This window comes from Manis javanica, chromosome X, assembly GCF_040802235.1.
Source record: "Manis javanica isolate MJ-LG chromosome X, MJ_LKY, whole genome shotgun sequence".
NCBI lineage: Eukaryota > Metazoa > Chordata > Mammalia > Pholidota > Manidae > Manis > Manis javanica.
In genome coordinates this window covers 58,860,142-58,886,654 of record NC_133174.1, presented here as the reverse complement: position 1 = coordinate 58,886,654, position 26,513 = coordinate 58,860,142, and the positions used below count along the sequence as shown (strand labels likewise).

Genomic DNA, 26,513 nt, shown 5'->3' with positions numbered 1-26,513 from the left:
GGAGGGAGATGGGAAGAGAGTATCAAAGCAAATGGAGAGAAAACCTCCACTTTCCCACTATAACTCCTTCCCTCAAGACACTGTCTACTCATTCCAGTCTGGCCCTACTTTTTACCCCCATCTGCCTCCCGCTCCTGGGCTGCCTTATCTTCACTTACCCACCAGAGCTTCATCTGTGCTTGGAACACACAGTTGCCATCAAAGACAATGTGGACATGAAGCTGAGAGAGAAGAATTATAGGGGTAGTAACAATCTGAGAAGGTAAGAACAAGTCATTATGACAAAGAACCAGGCCAGTGGTGTGATCCCTGCATCCACAGGTCAGCCAGATAGTCCTGACTTAATAACTCCACCTTCCTCTCAGGGTCCTATGGATCTCACATCTTAACTGCATACAGCAACTCTGCCTCTAAGAGTGTAATCCTAATTCATAGCCTCCCATCCAGCGCCAGACATTCCTCACCTCAGTTTGACTGGCCTTCACCCAGTGGAGTGCAGGAAGTGGAATCTGGCCATACACAGTCACCACTACTGAGGAATCTGTCTGGTACCAATCATGCTGGCAAGACACTGGCAACTAAAGAGAAGATGTGAAATGTGGGTGGTAAGAGTGAACTCTTAACCAAAGGGGAGTTCTCATGGTGTGTGGAGAAGAGACAGAAAGTCTCAGAAAGATCAACACTGTCTGGTGTCACCTCTTAATGCAAAACCTCTGGGCTGCTGAGGAATAAGGAGCAGAATCCCTCCTTTGGTCCATACAAAAGAGAGAAGATAAAGAGCTTGGCCGTGACATACAGGGAGGAGAAATTATTTCTGGAATTGGATTTAAATCAAGAGTTCCGGAAAGGTGGGGCTTACCTGCTTCCCCCAGTCAAGTATACCAACTCAGCATCCTGGCTGTGCCAGGAATGCTCCAAAATCCAGGGTTTGGATGCCACAACAGCTACAGGACTTCTTCCTGAGGGAGGACAATAATCCAACTGAATCTCTTTTCCCTTCCCCATAAGCCCCCACTTGCATCTTATGACCAGTATTGGGAGAATCCTGTCTCACAGCCCACCCAGTCCCCCCTCTCACCCCTCATAGAATCAAAGTGCTCCTGGGTGGTAGGTGCATGGAGTACCATCACTCTCGGGGCCTTGGTAAACCTAAGATGGATAAAGGAGAATCAGAAAAAGAATCAGGTCATTCTAAAGTGTACCCCACTCAGCCTCATACCCAGACTCAGTCATCCCTTAGGTGTACCATCTCTCAGCCACATGCTTGAATCCCCTACAAACTCTCACTCATAGCATCACATCCTGGGTTTTGGCAACTGGAACCAGTCCGGATCTGACTATTGTCAAGTCCTGGGCAAGGGGAAATAAGTCAGGAACCTATCCATTTCCTCCACCCGATTGCCACTTGCACTAAAGTCTACTCTGCAAAGCCTATCCTACCAAGGGCCCACTTACCTGCTCCAGGTTCCTGGTCTAATTCCTTCTGTTCCAATGCCATTTCCAGGGCTTGGGATATATTTAGCAGAAGCAGCTTTGGAGGCAACTCTGACCTAGGGGGTATGGGTAGGGTGACTCAGTTGGCCCATTACCCATGACCAACAGCTCCAACACTTCCACCAGTTACCAGTAGAGGAATCGAAGAAGTCTGGTCAAAGTGGGGCAGGGTTGGGGAAGTTGAATAACAACTGCATTGCTGGTTTTCTCCTCCATGGATATATCCTAAATCCCTGAACCTTGGGGAAATTCCCCGGGCTTCTCTTCTCCATCTACTCAGTTGCTCTAAATCTTAACTACATTTCTCTGCAGAACTGTATCATTTCATCATCATCTAATTAACTGTGGACCTAATATAACTTTCTTCTATTGCTCATACTATTTCCACAAATTAACTTCTCTACAGTTTCCTGGCTGCCAGTACTACTACATTCTTTTCTTGATGTAAAATGCATTTGAAAGCTTTTTTCCAGAAGGAAAAAAATCAAGTCACTCTCAATAATCCCCCTTGTATTATCACTAAGAATGTATTTGTGAGGGGCTATTTGTTGACTCAAAATATCTATCCCATCACCCCATAGCTCCTTAAAGGACTTTTATTTCTGGACATGAATTTCCCCTAAGGCGCAAAGTACACAACAGGCCCTCCTCCCATCTCTAGTCCCTAGTTCCCAAACCTCCATAACCCATTAACCAATCCTAGGGAGCTCCATGAATGTAGAAACCCAGGGACCTCCTCTTTACTTGGGCCTCTCCTGGCACAAAGTCTCTGCTGACTTTGGGATGGTATTCACAGGTTTTTGCTCCTCAAGTGTACTGCTTGCAGCAGGGCCCTCAGGCTGAGGGGCCTCAGGCAGCTTCTCAGCACAGTGTGGTCCCACAGTACAGCCCTAGTACAGATAAGGAGAGGGTTAGGGATAGAATCCTTGTTATAAGCAGAATCCAAGCAAGAAAACCTTGATGTTTAAGAACTCAAGAGAAATCTACAGTTCACTTCAGGCAGCAGGACCAACCCTGACAACAAAAGAACCAGGTCAGCTTAGATTCCTGGGTGTAATTCCTTTGGGAAATGCTCTTGCCACCACCCCCTCGCTTACTCCTCACCTTAAGTGCATCATGGAAGATCAGAACCCCAGGGTGATGGCAACAGAAATCTGAATACCGGTAGAAGGATCAAAGTATAAAGATAACACCAAATATCACTTACCTCATCCCCAGATTTATATGCTGTAGTTTCCTCATATAATGTAAAAAAAAACATCAGTAAGGATCGATTGATCACCTACACTGACTAAACCAGGCTAGGCACACTGTAATTTTTCTCTGCTCCTTTGGCAGATTGCCTACAGCAGACCACTCCTTTAGCACTCATAGGAACTCCTGGCAAGGTCAGGATTACTCACTCACCAGGATGGTTGGTATTAGGGTCAAAGTGCTGCCCACAGCCTTTGTTATGGCAGAGACGAGACATGGAGTCGTTGGTACAAAGTACTGAAACAGTATTTCAAAGAGTCTGGCTGCCAAATGGGGAACACCTCTTAGTCGGAGGCTTTTAGCTGCCTCGAAGAGCCCTCTTTAGTTCAGGAGGCGTGTACCTCCTAACATGGACAAGGGAACTTCAACTGGTTTTCCCAACTGAGCCAATAGGAAAGATCTCAAAAGCATTAGCTCGGAGGCTCAAGAAGAGAGTCAGGCAGAGCAGAGCACACTTAAGTGAGGTCAGGTAACTGCCTGAGACAATTTTAGATTTACCATGACAATTCCTGGCCCCTGACATACCAACAGCTGCTCAGAAATGAATACGTTTTGGGACCCTTCACAGCTCACTGAGGGTACCCCAATTCCTCCAGCCCATTTTCTTTCAAAGCAGCAGCTTTCCTCCCATCATTACTTCTGTGTACCAACAGCACTGATCTTTGTCAACCCCCACATTTGCCTATAGATGGATGAGTAATACTTTTGAGCAAAGGGTCATAAAGGATTATCCTTATACTAGAACTCATCTCCTGAGACAGAACTCCCCTCCCTCCCTTCCCCTTTACAAACATCACAGAAAATTAAAAGGCTTAAAACATATTTTAATAAGTTGCTGCATTACTGCTCCATTTCTCAGAAAACTCCAAAGGTATCAGGAACAAATCAAACATGGTACACCAATAAAAAATGCACAGCATAACTACCTAAGATAGGCAAGGCTAAGAGCTACTGTCCAAACTTCAGCATACAGCAACCCTGTTCCCAAGATTGTACAGGCCTATCAAGAAAAGCTGTGAATATCAGACACAAAGGGGCCATTCCTGGGGTGTCCTTACCCAAGAAAAAGATGGAGGCAAGTTAACACGAGAATTTTTAAAGATATACTAAAAAGAAAATCTCTAAGAGAAAATGTCTTCCTTAGGGCACAAAGGGCTAATATATGGGACATAACAGAACTGTGTATGTTGTCTGTGACCTCTGTGGACATTTGCCTGAATTCCCACCTGGGAGTAAATGGAGCACTGGGGCAAAGGTCATTGGGGGATGTTTGGTTTTTGTGGTATATGTGGCAGTGTCTCTGGGGTTGGGAAGTGTTAAGAATGAGAAAGCAAACACAACAGGGTGGACAAAGAATGGAATGATTATCAATGGGGGCTCTAATTGGATCCATTTTGCCATGGTCCTCCCCCCAACAATCACATGACTTCAGGAATCCACCACACATAATCTATTAGTTAAACAATATACCACAGAAAACTGATTTTGTTAAATATTGCCCCTCCCTTGCCCTCTGCCCCCAGCATACTCCCTAGAGTAGTACAGGCAGGGAGGACCTAACTAATGGGAGGAATCCCTAACACTTTTCCAGGGCAGAATTCTGGCTAGTCCAAAAAGGGTCCTTCTTTTAAGGGTTTTGGGAAACTAGACTGATTTTATTAGTATCGGCGACGTTTGTTTGGAGCAAATTCAGCTCCAGGAGCTGGACGATTGAATGCAGGAGGTGTTCCACCAATTGCCCCAATTCCTTCCATTGTAGCAGCTTGGCCAAAACGTTCAGTTGTTGGTGGGGTCTTAGAGAAAAAAAGAGCAGCATTACAATAATACCGATGTCCTAAGTTTCCCACCCTTCTACAGCCAGTCCCTTGCCTGAAGTCCATTTCCACCCAACCATTCAAGGTTCCTGATGCTAGGGGTAACTAAGCCTGTGAAGCACCCTAGTGATATTCCTGAAAGGAAGGCTGCCGGGATTACAGACCCACCCCATCACGTACTCTAACTTTTTATCCCCATTCCTGTTGGCTATGCAGGATTACATACTAAATTCCTAGGCTGGATAAATTCTAGTCAAGTCCTTTTTCCTGAACTAGGTATATGGTGGACAAGGGCAACCTTAAGCCTATCCAGTTAACATTCTGACACCAGAACTAAAACCACCTCAAGATTGTATGATTGTATGAGCCACAAAGCCTTCTGGATTCACATTTATTTTATGTAATTAATGTGCAGCCTTCATTACCTTCCTTCCAAAAAAGAAACTGTTCACCCAGGGTAGCAACTAAACTGTACACTAGACTAGCCAGAGAGAGATCGGCTTAACTCCTAGATAAAGTATAGTCTGAAACTAGGTTTATTCAAGATCCAAAAATAAAGATCTCAAGGTTAAATCTGATGGATAACAGAAATCCTAAAGACTGCTATCTATAGCAAAATCGTGGCAGGCCCCGTGAAGGCAAAGTCCTTCCTCCTCCTATCACCATTTACAGTTACTGTAGGGTCCTGTAGCTTATTACCAGTCCCAAGGTTCCATCTGGCATCATAGTGGCAGGTCCTGGAGGAGCTGGAGTACCAGCTGGAACAGGGGCAGGGGGCATGGCACCTCTGTTGTTTATGCCCATAGCACCTACAGCAGAGTAGTAGTGTGATCAGTATACAGGAGACAGAGATTGTCAGTCTCTGTGTCAAAGGAAACAATTCAACAAAACCTCTGGGTTAAGACATGTTCCCACCCTCCCTCCGAAAAGCAATGCTCCCAAAAATGTTAGCCCTTTAAATCTGGACTAGGTAGGCAATGCTTCGGAGTTCAACAGAGACAAGACAGAAAGGGAAATCAGAGCCATTAAACTCAAATTCTTACCTCCCATAGCCATCTGGCCCATCCGTATCTCCTGCTCTCTCTGAAAAACAAAAAATACTCACAACAGTCTAAGACAGCACTGCATTCTATCACAACCAGTTAGGACCACACACTAAAGGGAGTAAACAGGGTGATAACATCCCAAGTACACGAAGACCAAACTAAGGAAACACCAACAGCAATTTGCTAGTTGTACACCAAATTCATGGTCAGAGCTACTAGGACCCAAGTTACAAGAGCTATTTGAACACAAGAGTCTATTAGGAACAGGAGAGGTGAAAGGAAAGGGGGAAGAGTTGCTTTCTTCTAGGGCTCCAACCTGTATTAACAACTGTGAGGACATCAGAAGATAAGTCAAAGCTGTTACAGGACTGCATGTCTCACCCTGCAAGTACTGAGTGTATACAGCACACAGTGGCCCCAACACCTCATCCTAAATTGCCTATGAGGCAGTTGTTTCCCTTCAAACCTTACCTTTCCTTCCTATGAATTCTTCTAAAAGGACTTTCATAGAATGGAAACATTGAACATAACCTGGTATGTTTTCTAGTCCTAGTGGACAATTCATGGTGGATTTGTCATATCATGACTGGGCTGGTACATCATGGGCACATGGGAGATATACCGCATCAGGGAAGGTTCCCTTGAATCCTTCCTGCTGTCGCCGCATCATTTCTTCCTGTTGCCGCCGCATCTCTTCCTCACGGCGCCGGCGCTCCTCCTCCTGCCTAGAGTCAGCAAGAGAGATTTAAGCAGAAGCACTCTGGAACTTGAGTAGATTATCTTATTAGGGGGCACAACTAAGCAGAGCAAGAGCCTAATGAAAACTATTGTAGCTGTCCCAGAAACTCACTATTAAATATGCCCAGTCCTAAAGCAACCGATATGTGTCCTTAACGGAAAAAAGTTTGTTTCTTTTTTCCCCAAAGGAGCTTCAGACCAGCACTCAGCTGCTTTCTCTTCAGTGTAGCCCCAGATATTCCTCGAACCACAGGCAACTGAAACACCTCCTGTCCAAAGGGAGAACTTGAGAGGCAGCCAGGAAATATTTCCCAGCATATTTGCAAATGCATGAAGTAGCAAGGTGGCCGGAAGCAAAAGTGAGACATTCCCTTTTAGAGTTGTCAGACAGAAAGAGTTCATTCAAGAGGCACCTCAGTTCCAGTTGCTTTCGTTTTTGTACTTCTTGGTTGTGCAGCTCTTCCATCCTCCGAAGTTCTTCCTGGCGCCTCATCAAATCTAGAAAAACAGACTGACTGAGTATTCTTCAAATCTAGAAAAACAGACTGACTGAGTATTCTTCAATTCCCTCAGATAGGCCCAAGAATTTTCCATAATTAAAGATCCAGAAAGCAAAGGGGATATATAATCCCTGAGTGGCCATCCGAGATATCCAGATTCCAAAAATGAAATCAAACCTATTATTTCCTTCTCCACAGAATCCAGTATTCTCTGCCACATCTCCAAGCTCATTTGCCTACCAAGATCAACAAAATATTTCAGAGAATAAAAGTAGAGATTTAGGCCTTTCTCTACTGATCAATACAAAGAAACTCCTGAGAAAAAATTTATTTTGACCTTCTAGGCTTAAGACTTACAGGCCTATACTCACCCTGCCTCATGAGCATGACCTGGTGCTCATGGCGAGCAGCCTCCATCTCCATCTCCAGCTTCTCACGCGCTTCCTTGATGTTGCGATCCACTTGGTCCTGCTGCTGCTTCTCCATTTCAATGAGTGCCTTCCAGCGCATGGCATACTCATACTCAAAGGAGCCAGGCTGTGCAAATCTGGGTGGCTGTTCTCGTTCCCTACAGACAAAGGTTTCTGGGTTACTGCAACTTTGTCCAAGATTCCCCCCCAACTAAGCACTGCATTTCTCCTGCGGACCAGGAATAATGTCTGCCAGGAAATGCATACAGCAAAGACTTGCCTCTCTCACACACCCCTTTACAAGCTTCCTTAAGATTAGGCAAATACCTAACAGGGAATCTGTCAGGACCACATACTTGTGAAATTGCTGGTTCTTTATAACCAGCTTTTCTGGAAGTCCCTCTTCATCATCTAACTGGTCCATGGGCTCCACAGTCACAGGCCGAGGAAATCTGGGAGGAAAAAGGAAGTTCAGTTTAATCAAATTACACCCTACAGTAACTAGGCTACCTCTCTACATATGCCACTGGCAAAGTGACCTAGTAAGAGGTTACAAATGAACAATTCAACATACTTCTTAAATGGTTTTTACAATCAACCCAAGTAACCAAGTTCTTTTAGTGGCACTATAAGGACTGAGGTTGACAAGATGGAGTTAGGCTTTAGATCTCCGAATACAGCCTTAAAAAAATGTTCAACTTAGGCAGAGAGAGTACTTATTAAGTGCAGCCTGATACCCAGGATCTACAGAACTCCAGACCAAAATTTGGGATAAATATTAAGAGAGATGCGTCACGCACAAAACAACTTCTCAGAGTTATAAAACTTCAAATACAACATTTAATGCTGATTAAATGACAACCTATTAAAAGACCAAAAAGGTTTATTTCTTAATTCTCATACCATTTCCATTAATTTAAGATTACATTGAAAACCCTACTATAAAGCTGAATTAGTATCAAAAAGTTTTGAATGAACACAGAACATGGTTCCTACAGGCTAACTCCCCAGACCACAGAAGGAAGTAGCAATCCAAGGTCTACTTCTGAAAATGACCCTTCACTCACGTGGTTAGCAGAAAGGAGCCTTCACTGCATCTGTCCAGAGCTTTCCGAGCAGCTGGCTTCCCTGAGAATTCAACAATGCCTTTTCCTGAGGGCCTTCCTCGATCATCCACAATTACTACAGCCCTCTCCACCTGGCCAAACACAGAAAAGGCTTCCTCCAGCAGTTCATTGGACACATACTGAGGAAGGTTTCGGACTGTAAGGGATGCACTATGGCAGGCAAAGCGCACACGCAGCTGCTTTCCACGGAGTGGCATGTTGTCCAGCTCTACTTTGGCAATTTCTGCTAGAGTTCGTGTTTCCTAGAAAGCAGGGGAAAGTTAGAATAACTCAGTTTTGACAAAGACCACCTGCACAGTCATCATGAGTCTAAACTAGTACAGCTTGATATAAAATGTCTCCAGAAAATCCCTGGCAATGTACAAAAAATATGGATAGAACTGAAAGAATGAAATTGTGTTTCAGATAACTCTTTGGTTAACCTAATTGTTCTGAAGGCCTTGCAATAAAACTCGAGTTAATACCACTTACATGGTTATCAGCATTACATAAGTTATTCTTCCAAGTGGTAACAGATAATCTGGACAACAATGACCAGTCTGAAGTTTACCCTTATAATACAGTAGCCAGAATATTTTAATTTTGGCTCGCTACATACAATTTAACCAGAATCACTTATGCCCTCTAAGAGGCCTTGTTAGAATCAGACTTTGATGGGACCCCTTCATATTGCTGAAGAGGAATCTTGAACCCCAGAGAAAATGATTTGCCCATACAGTTTTGAGTTAGTGGTAGATCTGGAAAACTAGTTCTGACCACATCTAGTGGTCTTGCTAGCACATGACCTATCATGCCTTGAAAGGGGTCCCCCTCATACATGTAAACATTATTATTTTTTAAAAAGATCTACACTTAGCGCAATTTAATTAGTAGTTTAAAACCTATACATGCTTAAGTTACTCTACAAGAAGATATGTCAAAGAAATAATCAATCTTCCCATGTTTTCTTCCATCTGCTACCTCTATAGCTTTCCTTCTTCCTTCCTAATTACAACCCTTAAATAGAATTTGTGCCTCATATCGAATTTACCGAGTATCATAATTCCTCCAAGTGGTAAAGATACCTCAAGACAAATGCTGGGCATAGAAGCCACAGGGCATAAATCTGCAAAGAAGTAAAAAGCTAACCTTTTCAAACAATATGGCTTCTCTCTCACTTACCAACTTTACATTTCCCTGTATGGCCCCGGAAGATGACTGGTTAGCCAGAGACGGGTAAGATTCCTCAAGGGAGGAACAACCTAAGACAGGCACAGTCGCAGGGGGACCATCAGGCGAGAAATTGGGGATCAACAGAGGTGAGGCTTAGAACCTCACCCCCCCTGTTTTGAGAGAAATCTTCTCCATCCATGGATGTTTTATTGCCCTTGTCTAGCTTGGATTAACACATAGTCTACAGGCACACACCTGATCATCTACATTTGCTCTCTTACAACACTAAACTATGTTTTCTACCTTTATCTTGCATCTACCAACCACTTCAGCATTTTATTAATAATAATAATAATAAAGGGAGAAATGTGGGATTCACATATAAATCAAGTATAAAAATCAAACGAATATTCATATTTGACCTGATTGTTTATAGTTCATAATGAGTGATCAAAACCGAAAGTTTTTGTGATGACTGCCCTTGTACTGTTCACCATGTAAGAACTTATTCACTATGTAAGAATTTGTTCACCATGTAAGAACTTGTTCGTTATGCTTCAGAAGATTGGAGACTGATGAGAATTAGGCTGGGGGTGGATTAATGATTGTGCATTGAGCATTGACTCCCCTATACAGAATTTTATTGTTGTTAACAACCATTTGATCAATAAATATGAGAGATGCCCTCTCAAAAAAAAAAATCTACAAAGGAAATGAATGGGGTGCAATAATAAAGACAACTTAATTCTATGTTTAAAATAAGATATTTTTCAGTATCTAATTAATTAAAGAATAAATGCAAAAAAAAGACCTACACTTAAAAATAATTAAGATGATAAATTTTACATTTAAGCACAATTTAAAAATTTTTAGTTTGATTTTACAAATCAAACTGTTTTAAAGAGTCTTAAGAGAGGCAATATAAATGTAAGGGCTTTGGAAATAAACTATATAAACCATCATTTCTAAGAATAAAATCACTTCATTTTTTTCTGATGAAAAAATCTTAACATATTAAAATATTTATGGGAGAATAGTAAACAGGGGAGGGATATAGATAAAGCAAGATTAACTATGAGTTGATAATTATAGAAGCTGGGCAATGAGTAAATATAAGTTCATCATACTATTCTACCTACTTCTGTATGTTTGAAATTTCCCAATTAAAAAAAGTTCCAAAGGGTCTACTTTAGCCCCAGTATCCTAGGCAAGTAAACCTGCATTGTCTTTGATACAAAGCAAAACAATGAGAGGAAAAATAAAAATAAAATCAGCATTTTTTGGTCCTATTCCAACTACAACTACAAGCTTTTAACAAACCACCTGGGAATTGTTTCCACTGCCTAATTTTCCATATTCATCATTCCCCAGCTTCCCTACATGCTCTAAAAGCCCACAGCGGCTCACCAAGCGGATAAAGCCAAAGCCCTTATCCTTATGAATGAAGACTTCGCCTGCCTTCCCATATTTCTCAAATAGTTTCCTCATTTCTTCTTCAGTGATATCAGGAGGAAGATTGCCCACAAAGAGCCGGCTACGTTGGGTGAAGGTCTTCTCTCCTGGTTTCCTAAAATTCTTCAGGTCGATAGTCAAGCCTTCATCTGCGAGAAGACACAAAGTCACTCAGAAGACTGAGGAAAGAGATTTACAGTCACATTCTCAAAGAGCAACAACTGCTGCTGGATTAGGATAACTAATTGCTATAGAGAAGTCAAATATCACTTCCCAGTGCAATCTATCCACTAATCACTTATCAGTGAACTGCACCTTAGAATGTGAAAGCAATGTGCAAAGACATGGGGGGACTTCTTAACAGCTCTACTATGGGCCAGGAGCCAGCCAACCTGGACTAAGTCAGAGATAGAAAATACAGGAGCCATTGGCCAAAGAGAAAATTAAGCAAGTTAAGGAGCCCTATGTCAGAAAGTATATTTTTAAACTTAGAACATAATTGCTCCACATTCCCAGTCTCTCACTAATCTTCCTAACCTTAAGTTCCCATTCTTTCAGGCTTGGGGTGACAGAATTAAAAGAAATGAGGTAGGAAAGAGTATTCTTTATGGGAACCTCTGGAAATAAAGAGGGTTGAGGTTGGTTCTAGTCTTAGAGGCACACAACAGAGGCTCCAAGTTTGCTGAATAAATGGGCATATAGCTTTAAAAACTTTTTACTCTGATTAAAAATGGGCTGGCACAGATCCCAGGCTAAAAGTGTAATACTCAGTACCAGACTTCTCCAGTAAGTCTTAAAAACGTGTTCTATATTTTCTTTAACTACCAGGCATCAGATGATTACGTCTAAGAACCAAGCTCTCAGGTAAAACACAGACATCTGGGTAACAGAAGGTGCCAACACAGCGAAGCAACCTGTACTTAAATGCTATCCTACAACATGTCTGCTCCTTGTTTCAGAGAATCAGCCTTTTTCCATGCCAAGTATCAAGAGGTAAATAGGGAAAAGAACAAAGGTGTGCCACAAAGGCCTATTCCTTTATAATCCCATGAGACTAATCTAAAAAACAAGAAACCATTCCCAAAAGGGAACCTATTTCTACCCTATCACTTAGCTTGGACTCACTTTGGCTGCTGGCTTGTTGCCCATTTGCAGGTATTGGTGGCGGTGGTGGCTGCTGCTGTTGTTGCTGGTGGTGCTGCTGGTGGTGATGCTGATGATGTTTCCTTGGAGTGTGGTTTTGCTTCTCCAAGTTAAAGGCTTTATTGCTCTGCATTTTGGCACCCTAAAAAGAAAATGTAAATTGTCAAACACATTCAGTGCTAAGAATGCAATCAGTCATCTTCCTGATGACTTACACATTATTAATAACCCTTGGTATCCTGGCTTTTGCCTGACCCAAATGATTGGCTATTGGGAACAGGTATGGCAGAGGAGTACAATCCAGAAATCTAAAACCAACCAACCAGGCATTAGCAGTTATGCTGCACACAGAAACCTGTCAAGTACTAGATGAGATAGGCTTGCACTAGAATGACTTGAGAACCTTCCAGTTCAATAATTCTATATGTCAATAATACTTTCCCAAAACAATCTATCCCCTAAAAATCAGCCCTATCATAATATTAAAGCACATTTTAAAAACACAATGGTTGAAATAGATTCTAGTTATCCCAAGGACAAGGACTAATAAGTCTTTTTCTTCTCTGGCACCTTGCACAGTCCTGGCCTACATCAGGTACTGTGGAATGAAAGGAAAACTATGGGCTTTGGAGTTTGACGCACTTAGGTTTGATGCATGCTGATAATACATACAAGCAGTGTGCTATTTAGTTTCTTAAATGTTACAAAGCGGATAATAAAAATACTTATGCCTCAAGGTGGCTATGAGGATTCACAAATATGTGAAAACACTAGTTCAGTACTGGCATATGGTAAGCACTAGGTATTGTTGTTAATCATAATGGGAAGATAAATGACTACCAAAGCAATAAAAGCAGTGAAAACTAAAGAAATGAATATACCATCACAAAATGTTAAATTCTCATTTCAAAATCAATCTAAGATTAAAAGAAAAAAGAAAACATGAAAATTCCTGGCACAATCCAGACTGAATTCAAGAGTTAACAGTTTTAAAATGGAAATTTTCTAATTGATCAGGTTAACAAATGGAGGACTATTTCCCTCATCAAAGAACAGTTCTCCAGTAAATAAAACGCAAAGTCAATCCTAAATCCTTTTCCCTAAACACAAGATTCTTTAGTCAGAATTTAGCTAAAGATGCAGAGAAGGACCTTTTCATGAATACTATACTAATAATGATTCCCTTAAAATAGAGAAAACTATATTCCTCAGATGAAGAAACTGTGATATAGGCTTGGTAAGTGCTGATTTTGGATGATGGGTATGAGAATACTTTTGTGTGTATAAAAACTTTCCAAATGCATTTTATGTATCCCACCCAAACTGAAAACACTAATGCAATCATCAAATTCTCTATCCAAAAGCTGTTTCATTAAGACAGGAAGTAAGAAGGGCTATCAAGATGTTCACAGTCTTTAACTCAGAAATTCTACTTCTAGGTATTTATCCTAAGAATATAATTTAAAAACTTTAAAAACCATATCTATTACTTTTTACTATAATGGCCCTTATCATAATAAAAATGACTTAAATACCCCAAATTAGGGGCACAGCTTTGAATAAATTTTGGTATATCTATACAATGAAATGTTACACAGCATTAAAAATTATCAAGACCATGTAAATATGAAAAATGTTTGATGCTTTAAGAGGAAAAGGTTTTTGTTAATACATGAATATAGACAAGGAACAGAAGGCAGGCAAAAATGAAACTTTTTTATAGGTTGATAATTTTTAAAAATAATTTATTCAACAAATATTCACTGAATGCTTATCTGTTAGGCACTACTTCTAGGTGCTTGGGATGTACCGATTAACAAAGCAGATTTTTGCATTCAGCAAGCTTACCTTTTAGTGAAAAACAGTATATACATAATAATCAAATTACCTAGTACTTGAGGTGCTATAAGACATTATAGAAAAATAGGGGAGGGGCAAAGTGGATAGGAAGTGGAAGGAGCAAGATTACAATTTTAATTGTAAAGTCGGCATTCAAACCAAGACTTTTATTTTCTGGTATCATTTCATCAATCATATGTACCTCACTAACAAGGTGCCTATTACAAAATACATCTAATATAAAAAAGACCTAGAAATAAAAACAGGAAGTAAAATAAAAACTCAAAGGCCCATCACTAAAAAAAAATAGCCACTGTTAACATTTTGGTATACCCTTCCAGTCATTAACTTATGTATTTGTATGTACTCTAAACAGGGTTTATAAAAACTATTTTCTTAACCTGCCCTTTCTATTTTATGATGCACAAAAAGCTTTAATGTCACTAAATTTTCTACATTAACTGTTCACAGTACTCAGTGGTCAAACCAAGCCCCTACTGTACTGCACACTTGGGTTTCTTCTAAGTTTTCACTATTATAAACAATGTTCATAGCTAAATCTTAGGGCACATCCATGAGTAAATATTCCTCCCACAATTTCCATTTTTGCTTATTTACCTTCCAAGACATATATTATCATTTCAATAACTGCAAATCATAGTACACAATTGTATATTCAGCTTTTCCTCATTTTTATTGTGTCAATGTAATTTTTAATAGCTGCATAATGTCTACCAGGATATACACTAATTTACTAAACTACTCCCTACCCTACCCTAATACATTTAGGTTGTTTTCAGCTTTTTCCTATTATAATGCTGCTGTAAATTATCTTCTTGCTTACAGTTTTTGGTTTATTTCCTTAATATAAATTCTTAAAAATAGAACTCAATCTATCTTTGTTAACTCTTGCCACATAGTGGAGCCTTGTTTTCTTGAAAAGTTGTAATAACTTTAAAACACCATGAATAGGTATAGCACAGCAAATGGGTACCTAGAAAGGAAGGAAATCATGTTCTTACAAAAAAGGTATGAAAGTGGGAAATTAAAACATACAAATGTACAGTCTACCCCAGCATCAGTTGGGGACAGGATAAGGAGGGCACTGGAATCAAACTTTTTCCTATCTGAGTCCAGGGTATTAAATACCATGGCCCTTCCCCTGACCCCAAAGTGATGGCCTATAGCAGAAACTTATATTATCTTCACAACCATTTCTCTAACTAGGTCTTCTATACCTTCTCAGCTCTGGCTAGAATCCAAGGAACCTGTTTTTTTTCCTCCAGGCCTTTAATTTAGTAGTCAGCAGCCCCAGTCTCAGTACCACACATTCCATTCAGGAATCCACAATTTGTATTTATTTACATGTTAAAGGTCATTTTACAACTTCTTAGTAGTATTGGCCTATCTCCTAGAGAACAAAGTGCTGGGATGTTCTAAACCATTTAAGATTACTTCAAGGTAGCTTATTTTTGGTTTCAGAAAATGTAGCCTGGTAGTTAACATGATAATACTAGATCATTAACCATTACATGCCAGGCACTATGCTAAATCTGCATTACCTCATTTAGTGCTCACAACTGCCAATAAAACTGATGCCCATCCAAGGTCACTCAAGTGTGATGGAGTGTGGAGAGGAACTCAGGTCTGAACTCTAAGGCTCATATTCATCACTATGCTACAAGCTTTGCAACCAAACTCACCCTGATTTGAGTTTAGAGTCCAACAAACTTACTGGCCATGTCACCTAACTTCTGAGAAGCCTCAGTTTCCTCACCTGTGGGACGGGGATATCAGTCTCTACCTCACAGGGCTGATTATTTTAAGGACTAAACAAGATCGCGTACATAACAGGCACTTGTTTCTGCTGGCAACTCCTACCCCATTTCTACATATGGTAGGTGCTCCAGTTAGACAAAGTCATCAATTACATTCTTCCTTTGCTCTTCTGTATTCTAGCAAAAATCATTTCTATAACCAAACTGCCTATCTTTGTGTTTTTGAATAAATGTTTCCATAATGCTAATCTTTTCCTTCAGTTTTTTCTTTTCCAAGCAAGAACTCAATGATGAAGACTAAGTAATACTGTATAAATCACCTAAAACAGTACCCAAAAGTACCAAGTACTCAGTGAGCATTGTCCCTATCACCTACTTTTGATGACGACTACCAATCTAATTTGTAAATACATGCAGAAACCTCTTTTGAGTAATAAATTCACTGCTCCCTAACCATTGGGCCTCTAAGGAGCAAGTAAAGCAGAAAGATCAGCAGCAAGGATTCCTCTACTCACCTATCCTAAAGACTAGCCCTGGCTGAAGAGCTTTCTTGAGAGAAAGTATGTGTTGCTGATTTATAAAGACTGGGGCTATTGGGCACAATACAGTTGCACAAGTGTTTAGGCACAAGACCAAACACTACATATCACACACATCTGAAATCTAAATAAATGTCCCCTTAACATTAAGGAAAGAGATCAACTTTTTAAGTGGAAGCTGTGGAAAAAAATCTGGTAAACATCTAGACCGAGATGGCCACCTGGATATAGACCACCCTGAAAAGCTGTAGAATGCTTAGGACCTTTCATTTAGTAACAAGGAAGTTGGGCAAAGACACTACAAATCCAGCCAGTGCCCACCACCACCCGAGTTGCTAAATTTACCAAATAAAAATACACAATATACAGTTACATTTGAATTTCAGGTTAAAAAGTCATTGTTTTAGTGTAAGTCCCATGCTGGGTATACTTAAAAAATAATCTGTTGTCTATATGGAATTCAAATTTAATAGGGCGTCCTGTATTTTACCTGGCAACCCTACCCCCTACAACTACCCCAACTTCCACTAAAGATAGCAAAGTGCCTCCAAGTCCTCTCTAACCTCTACTTCTCTATTGAGAATACAAAGTGTCAACTTACGACAATAGTTTCTCCAAGTGGAAAATAACCGCTAGCAAATCCATAAAATTTTCATTTTAGAAAGTGATGTTATAAATGGGTCGCGTAGCTAAGCAACAACAACAAAAAAAGATATACAGGAACCTGACTGAGAAAGCGGCAGGATCTGGGCTAGCAAATGAACTTCCCAGGTAAGAGTTTTGACAAAATACTATCGCTCGGGAGGGCCCCAATTTCTCATTCTGAATTAATGGCCTCGCGAGACCGGGAGGAGGAGCGCGCGACGCAGCACCGCCTCCTCCAACCGCGACTTCAGGGCTCTCAGTTAATAGACCCCACACTCTCGGGCCCAGGGCCGTTCAAGCGCCGGGAAACTTACTGACACGGCTCAGGTTCGGAAACGAGTTGCACAAAGCAACGGGGCGGGAAAAGAAAGGGGAGAGAGGTAAAGGCGGAAGGCGAGGCGAGTTGAGAGCGCTGGGCCCCCCGCGTGGGGCGGCGGGGACAAGGCCTCAAGGGGCCTTGGAACAAACGGCCAACCTGCCTACAAACCTAGCCGCGCCCTTGCCTCTTCCTTCGCCGATCGTCGCGATAAATTCTACCCCTGCTCTCGAACAAAAACTAAGTCGTCCCACACACTCACCCTCCGCCGACTGTTCTCTCCTCAGAGTAACGGCGACGCTACACGGCCTCTACCGTCCCGAGAAAAGAGCGCGCGACCGCCGGAAACGAGACGACAGAGCTCGGTGCCTCCCAAGGGGTACAAAGCGGCGTTCTCGATTGGTTATCTGAACTGCTAATCAAAGTTTATCCCCAGAGGCGGAATCATTTTTCCGCCATTTCTTTGATCCTATTGGCTACCGAAGGTGAAAGATTTGAGTTCGTGTGAACGACAGATGGGGACAAAGAGCGAGGTTTTGTACCTAATGCGCATGCACGAGTTGCTGTCCGCTTGAGGCGGAAAAGGAAGGGGGGAGGGGGAGAGACTGAAACCGGGTAACTGAAGGAACGAAAGACCTAGAGGTGGAAGTGGGAAAGGAGAGGGGAAAAAAGGGAGAGAGAGGAAAGTGGAAAGAGAGAAAGGGGGGAAAATGTGCGCGTAGGCGTGCTCTGAGAATTCCTGCACTGCGCCAGTGCAAGAAGCAAGAGTAACAATGTCATTGCATTCGGTGTAGTAGATCTAGCCTTTCCCTGCTGGAAAAAAATGCCCCGCCATGTTTCTTTTTTCACACTTCCTCATTAGGGCTTGCACTCTGACATTCCATACTTAAACATTGATTTCTGGTTGCTTCGGCTGTCAGGTCTACTCATAAAGCCCAACTGAAATAGTCATCTCTGTGGTTATGGTTAAGATTATGATTATGGTTATAGAAAGGGGTGGGGGAGGGGAAGATTGATTCCTTAGTCTGTGTGTAATTACACAGAATTGTAACCAGCACCCTCATTTCCATGGTAACCAGGGAACCCAGCAATCCAAACACCACCATTGTTCTATGATTAGAGAGGTTCAACAGGTGTCATCATTGCTATGGATACACTGTATCCTCCAGATCAGGCTGATTCTATATTCTATAGGCATGTGGCAATCGGGTAATCACCTTTATTTTTCAATAATGTCTAACTAGCCCTGTGGTTAATTAAGGACTATAGGGTTCAACTGATTGGTGTTTGCAGTTAATTCCCACTAATTAATTTGTACTCAGTTTCAGAGTGTCCCAACTGGCCCCACCTCACGTGAGGACATAGTGATCTAGACCTGCACTGTCCAATGGAAACTTCTGCAATGATAAAAAGATTCTTTATCAGCTCTGTTCAGTACAGTAGTTACTGGCCTTAGGTGGCCATCTAGGGCTTGTTATATGGCTAGTGCAACTGAGGAACTGAACTGTCTTTCCTATCTCATTTTAATTAGCTAAAATTTAGTAAATAGTCATATATGGCCAGTGTCTACCATATCTGACAAATCTAAACCAATGATTCCCAACTTTTCTGGAATAAATGTTAGGAAAAAAGAGATACTGAGACAGGGACCATGGGCTTAGCCAGAGTAGGGTGAGGGTCTCCGGAAAAACAAAGCAAGATAATCCATTGTGGGATTTGCTTTGGCCTGCTGGGGGGCACCCAGCTTGTTTTTCTGACTTTACCCAGGTGCGCTTATTCTTCCTTCAGACGTAAAAAAATGATTTGTAACCTGGGCAATGTAGCAAGCAAGCCCAAAACAACGTAGTAAAAACAGGAAGGATTCCATCTTGAAAATAAAATTGCATTTTAAAACCCAATTAATTAAAAAGTTTCTTAACATACTCTTTAACAGACAATAACTCAGCCCACCTTGGGAGCAAAGAGGGCAGTCTTAAGTGATAAACTCCCAGACCAGGAAGCTGCTATCCTGGGAGGAAATCAAAGCAGTAAAATTATTGTAAATAACCAGGAAGAATAATAAGAAACTTAATGCCTCTTCAAACATTTTGGGACCACTTAGCAGGTGTACATCCCTAGCCCTTTGTCTCTCAACCGCCTATAAAACCCCTAGACAATGCACCACCCCTGAGCTCTCTTGTCCCCTCCTGGCCTGAGCCAGGAGCTCTGTCCTCTCACCTTCTCTTTAAATAAAAGCCTCTGCCTTGCTCTTCTACCTTGAGTGTTTGCGAAGTTCATTCTTCGACTCCGTGAACAAGAACCCTGGCATCAATACTACCTCCATTCCGAAAAAGACATTTTTTTCATGCTCATGGGAAAAAAAATCAAATTACCCAAGAGTATGAAGAGAAAAGTCTCTCTGCCACTAGTCATACCAATGGCTGCAACTATGACCACTTTTCTTGCATTTCAATTTTCTACATTTGTACTATCCTGGTTAAACAAATGTTTATATTTTTTTTAAATATGTGGGAGGAGTAAGCTATACACACTTTTCTGAGCCATGAACTCTCACTTAAAAAATAATCTAGCTATCTTTCCATATAAATGCATTAAGACCTGTGAGGAGTTTTTAACATAAAATCTTTTATAGACTCCCACATGATGGATTTTAGTATCTGTCAAGTGAAAAAAAAATACATAATTACAAAAAAGCTATGAATTCAATAACATTCTAATTAATTTATACTTTGTTAATCACAATAGCTGTTGACATTGGAAAACTAAAGTAGCAAATTAAAAAACTATATTTGTGTATTTCTTCAAAGCAATCACAACATAAGCAAAGAAACAGCTGCACTACTGTAGGCAATAAAATAATAGTAGCATATTAGAGGTATAGTGGTAACTCAAAAATAGCACAGTTCTCATTGAGTGGATCAGGAATGGCTTCACAGGAAAGAACACCTTTGAACTGGGTCTTAACCAAGAGGTTGGAGTTAGAGATACCAATGTGCAGAGGGTCAGACGCAGAATGACCTGTATTTTAGGTATTTGTTATGGCTGGAGAGAAGTGGGGAGGCTGAGTGATAGGAAATTAGGCTAGAGAGAGAGGCATAGGCCAAATAACTAAGGATCTGAGCCATGTTTAGAAATTTGTACTTTAATCTGTAGGTGATGGGTAGACATTGAAGGGTTTTCTTTTAAATAACGTATGGTGTTTTTTCTGATTATACAGGCTTACTGAGGAAAAAAATGCAAAGTACACATAAATGTAAAAATCATTATAATCCCACTATGTGGAAATAACATTTTGGTCTGTTTTCTTCCAGACTGTCATAGATACATACACGTACATATAGTGTGCGTTCATATATATAGGGAGAGACAGACAGACAGAGACAAGCAGACTGAGAGAGGCAAAGAGAATAAATTGTTTCCATGTGTGAGAGGCTTGAACTTCAGAAGGATCATCAGTGTCCTGAGGCTGCTGTAAAAAAAAAAAAATGAGCACAAACTCGGTGGCTTAAAAACAACAGAAATTTTTTCTCCCACAGTTCTAGAAGCCAGAAGTCTGAAAGCAGTATCACTGGGATGAAACCAAGGCGTTGGCAGGGACATGATTCCTCAGGAACCCTCAGGAGACTCCAGGAAGAGACTGTTTCTTGTCTCTTCCAACTTCTAATCGCTGCTGGCATTCCTTGGCTTGTGGCTGCGTCACTCCAGTTTCTGCCTCCATGATCACATGGACTTTTCCGGCATGTCAGATCTCCCTCCCCCTCTCTAAGAACACTTGTCATTACATTTAGGACCCTCCTAGATAATCTCTTCTTGAGGTCCTTCACTTAATCACATCTGGAAAGTCCTACCTTTTTGCCATATAAGGTAACATTCACAAGCTCCAGGAATTAGGACATAGATATCCTTTGCGGGGTGGGGGGTGGGGGGGGGCGGGGAGACTATTATTCAGCTTACCACAATCACCTTGGCAACAGTGTGTTGAAAAGATTGGAGGAGGAGATAAACTAGGAGATAGGGACACCAGTTAGGTACAATAATAATAATTTCAGATGAAAGATGAGGATGAGGAGACCAAGGGGACTTAATAACCAATTAAATAAATGTAGGGGGTAAGGAGTGGAAGACTAGAATGATGCCCAAACTTCTGGTTTGGGTGCCTGGTTATCTGGTTGTGCCACTAACCAGGATAGGATATAGAAGAGGCAGAGAGAGCACCATTAGTGAGTGCGGTTTTGTCATGTTGAGTTCCAGGTGAGAGGAGCCAGCCAAGAAACAGAGGTAAAGGGTCTAAGCAAGACTCTGAGAGGTCGATTTTTTCTAATTGTCATTATCAATCACGTAATATTTATTGCATATGTTGGAGGTACATAATAATAAGAGGTTTATCAGTACTATGATTTCTGTCCTCAAATCACCAAGTAACTAGATAAACAGGCAATATCAATCAAGAAAAAGTGAACAGCCTAGTGTGTAGACTTTGTCTCAAGAACTACAAACAGATGCCACCTGTATTCAACATTGTAGTAGAAGTTCTAGCCAGGACAATTAGCAAGAAAAAGAAGTAGAAGATATCCAAAATGGAAAGGAAGAAGTAAAACTATCTCTACTTGCCAATGACATGATCTTATAAGAGAAAATCCTAAAGAATATCTGAAAAAGGGATTAGAACTAAAAAACAGACTCAGCAGGATTGCAAATATAAGATCAATATGCAAAAGTCAGTTGTATTTCTATACACTTGCAATGAACTATTTGAGAATGAAATTAAGAAACAATTCCATTTAAAATAACATGAAGAAGAAGAATAAAATGCTTTGGAACAAATTTAACAAAAGAAGTGCAGACCTTTGAAAACTACAAGACATGGTAGAAAGAAATTCAAGAATATATAAATAAATGGACTTTGATTAATCAGGTAACAAGGATATGGAGAAACGAACTCTGCTGGTGGGAAGATAAAATAGTGCAGCTACTTTGGCCGACAACCTGGAAGTTCCTCAAACAATTAAATGTAATGCTACCATCTGATCCAGAAATACCATTCCTAATTATCTACCAGAGAAAATTGAAAAAAATGTTCACATAAAAACTTATATATGTGAATATTTATAGCAGCATTATTCATAATAGCCAAAAGGTACATCAACTGATGAATGGCTAAAGAAATATGGCCTATCCATACAATGGAATATTATCCAGCCATAAAAAAGAATTGAGTTCTGATACCTGCTACAGCATGAATGGACCCTGAAAACATTATGCTATGTGGAAAAAAAAAGCCAGTCAGAAAAGATCACATATGATTCCATTTACGTGACATGTCCAGAATAGGTGAATCCATGTAGAATAGTGCCTGCATAAGGCTGTGCGGGTGGGTAGGGAAATGGGGGAAGATAGCTAGAGGGTACAGGGTTGCTTTTTAAAATGATGAAAATGTAAAACTGACTGTGGTAATGATTGCATGTATCTGTGAAAATACCAAAATCCATTGACTTATATGCTTTAAGTGGGAAAATTGTGTGGTATACAATTCTTTCTCAATAACTCTTATTTAAAAGAATAAGTGGAACCCCCAAAAAGTAATATAACCTAAGCTGATTTCCCATGGGAGAGTGCCATAGCAGAAAGTCCTATAGAGACCTTGGGACCCACACTGAGCCAAGGGTGTGTGTATTTCACAAAGTCAGTTGACCTTCTGTGAAGTAAATAGGAATATGTTACCTCCAAAGTTGGGAGAAATGTTTGGACAGGACGTCGTGTACATTAAAGAATGTGGAGTATAGTCAGAATCACACTACTAAACCAGACTGCCACTGTTGGACTTGCTGATAGGGCAGAAGAGGTACCTTTTCACTGCATTTCACTTATCCATTTTAAAACAAAAGCAAAATTCTTTATCTTTGCCTGCCTGGTTTTGCTCCCCTCTTGTCTCTTTGCTTGGTAAGCCTCATAGAAATATTACTACAGTTTTAGTTCATTGGGGCTTTTTAAAAAAATCTCTCTCCTTTATTCATTTGCCCATCAATTCACCCAGTAAGCATTTATTAAGTATCTGTCAGGGACTGTGCTCGATGCTGGAGAGAGAGGTGAGTAAGAACCAATCCCTATTGTTGAGGAGCTCACAGTCTAGCATTTTCCCAATGTCTTCCTTAAAACATATTTCCTTTTCTTCATTCCAGGGTTTAGAATGGTATAAAACATTAAATAAGAATCCATGTGTTTCCAAAGTTGGTTCTAAAGAGTGAACCTCATTATAATTTAATGACTACCAAATAGTACCTCCATTTGTTTGACCAAGCTATATGTAGCTTTGCCTGTCATGAAAAAATAAAAGTAATATCCAGCAGTAATTAAATAAAGCATGATACACCCAAATGATGAATATACGGCCATAACAATTATGTTGTGCAACATATTGTTCAAGAAAATTCCAATTTTGTTTTTCATATATACATATAAACCAAAAAAATAAAAAAGGACTGGAAGGATAAGACATTGAAAAGAGCAGTAGGTTATTTCCAGGTATAATAGGTAGGATATAAGTGATTATTGCTTCAGACTTTCTGTGCTTTCCAAAATTTTTACAGCTAACATTTATTTATGTTTTTGTAATCAGAAAATGTGTATATAACTAAAATGAGAGAGCTCTCCAAGGACAGAGACTGAATTTTTTCATGTCTTATAGTGCTTATGGCACTTTAGGAGTGCTTTACAAATGGCAAGGGACAAATACAAAATTGAGCACTATGTGGTAACTGCAACAAGGCTGAAAACCAGACTGTTGAATTACAGGCTGCACTCTTACCCAATCCCCACTCCCAAATATCAGTCCTTTCTATGTTAGAGCCATTCATCTGTGGCTGATGTACCCTGACACCTGTCAACTGTGGGCACTCTTAGTTTAATTTAAGACAAAGATATATAATTTTAAGGATATGAAGGCTCTAGGGTATGAAGTCCCAGACTATGCATGCATGAAATCAGATTTATTTATCTTACAATGATAGTAGTAACCAGTATCTATTAAACCTACTATATATGTCAGGCAGGTGTACACCTCACTTAATCTTCACAGTATCCCTGTGAAGTATATTATCTCTGGTATTTCCTTCCAGTCTTTTTCTATGCATATGTACACAGAACTTCTCTACGAAGTTAGGATATTAACTCCTCTTTAAAAAACGTGACATTAAAAAAAAAGTGACATTATTTATCAGGAGCATTTTCCCAAGTCATTAGTTGTTGTTTTTTTCTTTAACAGATTTCATTTTTTAAAGCAGTTTTAGGTTCACAGCAAAACTGATCAGAAAGTACAGGGAGTTCCCATATACTCTCTGCAACTACACCTGCACCACCCCATCCCCAACTTCCCTTGAGTATCAACATTCCACAGAGTGGTACATTTGTTACAATTGATGAACCTACAGTGACATAACATTATCATTCAAAGCCCACAGTTTACGTGAGTTCATTTGTGGCATTGTACATTCTATGAGTTTTAACAAATGTATAATAACTTGTATCCATCTTTATATAGTGTCTTTATATACACAGAATAGTTTCACTGCTCTAAAAAATCCTCTGTGCTCTATGTGGTTAGTTTTTTAAACTGTGGTTGTTAACGATGACATCTTTTGTGTGAATACAACCAAGATCTATTTAACAATCCCCTATTATTGGACATTTGGATTGTCTTCTTATCTCTGTTTTAAAGATGAGAAAACTGAGATCTGGTAACTTGACAAATGACTTGTCCAAAGTCAACTGGCTAAAAAGCAGGCAGAGTTGAGATTAGAATCCTGGTCTTATCCAGAACTCACCCACTTTTACCCCACCACACTGCCTCTGAGTTAATAGACCATTAACCCCCCCTTAAATTGTGTCCCCTCAACTTGAAACCAGGCATTCTCCACTACCAGAGCAGCCAAGGATCCAAACGTGTTGAGAAAGGCAGGAAATACAAAAGACTGAGGTGGCCCAGCAGAGTCATCACTGAAAAAGCAAAGGGAGGAACAGGGACATAGAAATAAGCAGACGGTGGGAGATGGGTACACAGCATACTGGTTAAGATAAAGAGAAAGCTGGGTTTGGGAAACGTAAAGAAAATCCTAGCTTTTATCTTTGTATAGAGGAGAGAGCAAAAAAAAACTCAAGGCCATGTGGGGAGCCAGGAAGGATTAGGTTTCTGGGAAAGTGAATGAGACAAGGGAGGATAAAACTCCCCAGGATATAAGGCAAGGAGGGGCTTAGCGTGAGAAGGAAGAAAGGCCCAGGGCAAAGAAACAGGCTAGAGCAGGCACTGGTCACCTAACCCAGGAGTTCAAAAATCTGTGGCGGGACTCCCAGACTGAGCCTCCTCTAGTGTCTCAGATACTCAAGGCTCTCCAACCCTTAGTGGTTGGAAAGGGAGAGTGCGGGGCGGGGACTGGAAAGTGTTCTATCTATAATGGGGACTGAGAAGGGATCCCAGCACACAGTTTTTAAAGCCAGTAGGGCTAAAGCTAGTACCCCCCTCCCCCACTTCTCTAGCCTCAACCTCAGCCACACCCACATGCTAAGGACTATTCCGGAGAGAGCGCGCGCGCGCGTGCGTGTGCGTGCTCGTGCAAAAGAGAGGTAGAGACAGAGACCGAGACAAAAAGAGACCGGGGGAAGCAGTGCGCCGTAGGGGAAGAGAGACAGGGAGAGAAGGCGGGCGGGAGGGAGAAGGAGATAGGACAGGGACTGAGAGAGGGAGACAGATAGAGAGAGCTAGAGAGGGACAGAGAGAAAAGGAGAGCTATCGGCCTTGGGGAGGAAAACTACTGAGGAGATAATGCAGGGAGCTCCTGCGGGAAGACTCGGAGAAGATCCCAGAACTTACCCTAAGACCGTTGAGGGAGTGGGGGAGTGTCTTTGCAGGACCTGGTTTGGGGGTCATCAAGCAGTAACCGTTACTGCCTAGGTGTTGTCACTGAGCCAGAGCCATCTAACCCGCTCTGGGTGGCTGGAGACCAAGCTTAAGACACCCCACAACTGTGACTCTCAGAATGGTTAAGAGGGCCCGAGGCTGTAGACAAGGGGAGGAGGGGCACGCGAGGGCTGGGTCTGTCTCCCCCCACACTCCACTGTCACTCAGTACCCCTTGAGTCGCCCAGGGGGCGGGCCCCGGAGCGGTGGGGTTGGGGGGAGGGTAATCTTGGCAGGCGCCTGCTGCATGGCGTAGGTAGAGGCTATTGAGGGGGGGCGGACGCGGGGGTTTGAACACGAGTGGGAAGCGAAGAGAG

General features: G+C 41.1%; 2 protein-coding genes across 3 annotated transcripts in view; both read right to left on the bottom strand.

Annotated features, from left to right (window-relative positions):
* Positions 1-3,522, bottom strand: part of ITGB1BP2 (integrin subunit beta 1 binding protein 2) — a 36,323-nt gene extending 32,801 nt beyond the window's left edge. The window contains 11 exon segments of the mRNA XM_037002907.2: positions 159-221; positions 465-578; positions 860-959; positions 1,079-1,150; positions 1,293-1,350; positions 1,456-1,550; positions 2,239-2,384; positions 2,451-2,468; positions 2,470-2,508; positions 2,599-2,648; positions 2,902-3,522. Coding sequence (XP_036858802.1) covers positions 159-221; positions 465-578; positions 860-959; positions 1,079-1,150; positions 1,293-1,350; positions 1,456-1,550; positions 2,239-2,384; positions 2,451-2,468; positions 2,470-2,508; positions 2,599-2,648; positions 2,902-2,965 — 819 coding nt within the window. The 5' untranslated portion in view covers positions 2,966-3,522.
* Positions 3,523-3,551: 29 nt separating this feature from the next.
* On the bottom strand, positions 3,552-17,666 carry NONO (non-POU domain containing octamer binding). Of its 2 annotated transcripts, none has more exons than XM_017670395.3 (11): positions 17,510-17,666; positions 12,113-12,272; positions 10,943-11,136; positions 8,324-8,625; positions 7,613-7,708; positions 7,218-7,414; positions 6,760-6,844; positions 6,231-6,333; positions 5,606-5,645; positions 5,262-5,371; positions 3,552-4,541 (listed from the first exon to the last, which is right to left on the bottom strand). In XM_017670395.3, the coding sequence occupies exons 2-11, from the start codon at positions 12,261-12,263 to the stop codon at positions 4,407-4,409; spliced, it is 1,413 nt and encodes a 470-aa protein (XP_017525884.1). In that variant the 5' UTR covers positions 12,264-12,272; positions 17,510-17,666; the 3' UTR covers positions 3,552-4,406. The 2 variants fall into 2 exon arrangements, with proteins under 2 accessions (XP_017525884.1, XP_073083490.1); XM_073227389.1 differs by lacking the exon at positions 17,510-17,666 and adding an exon at positions 16,888-16,906.
* Positions 17,667-26,513: the final 8,847 nt, after the last annotated feature.

Bases quoted from the DNA above. Each gene is read 5' to 3' on its own strand.
- NONO (XM_017670395.3), bottom strand. From the start codon at position 12,263: ATGCAGAGCAATAAAGCCTTTAACTTGGAGAAGCAAAACCACACTCCA. The intron at 7,709-8,323 runs GTGAGTGAAGGG...TTTTCCTCCCAG, and splicing joins GGCTCCTTTCTGCTAACCAC to ATTTCCTCGGCCTGTGACTG. The intron at 7,415-7,612 runs GTATGTGGTCCT...CTTTGTCTGTAG, and splicing joins AAGAACCAGCAATTTCACAA to GGAACGAGAACAGCCACCCA.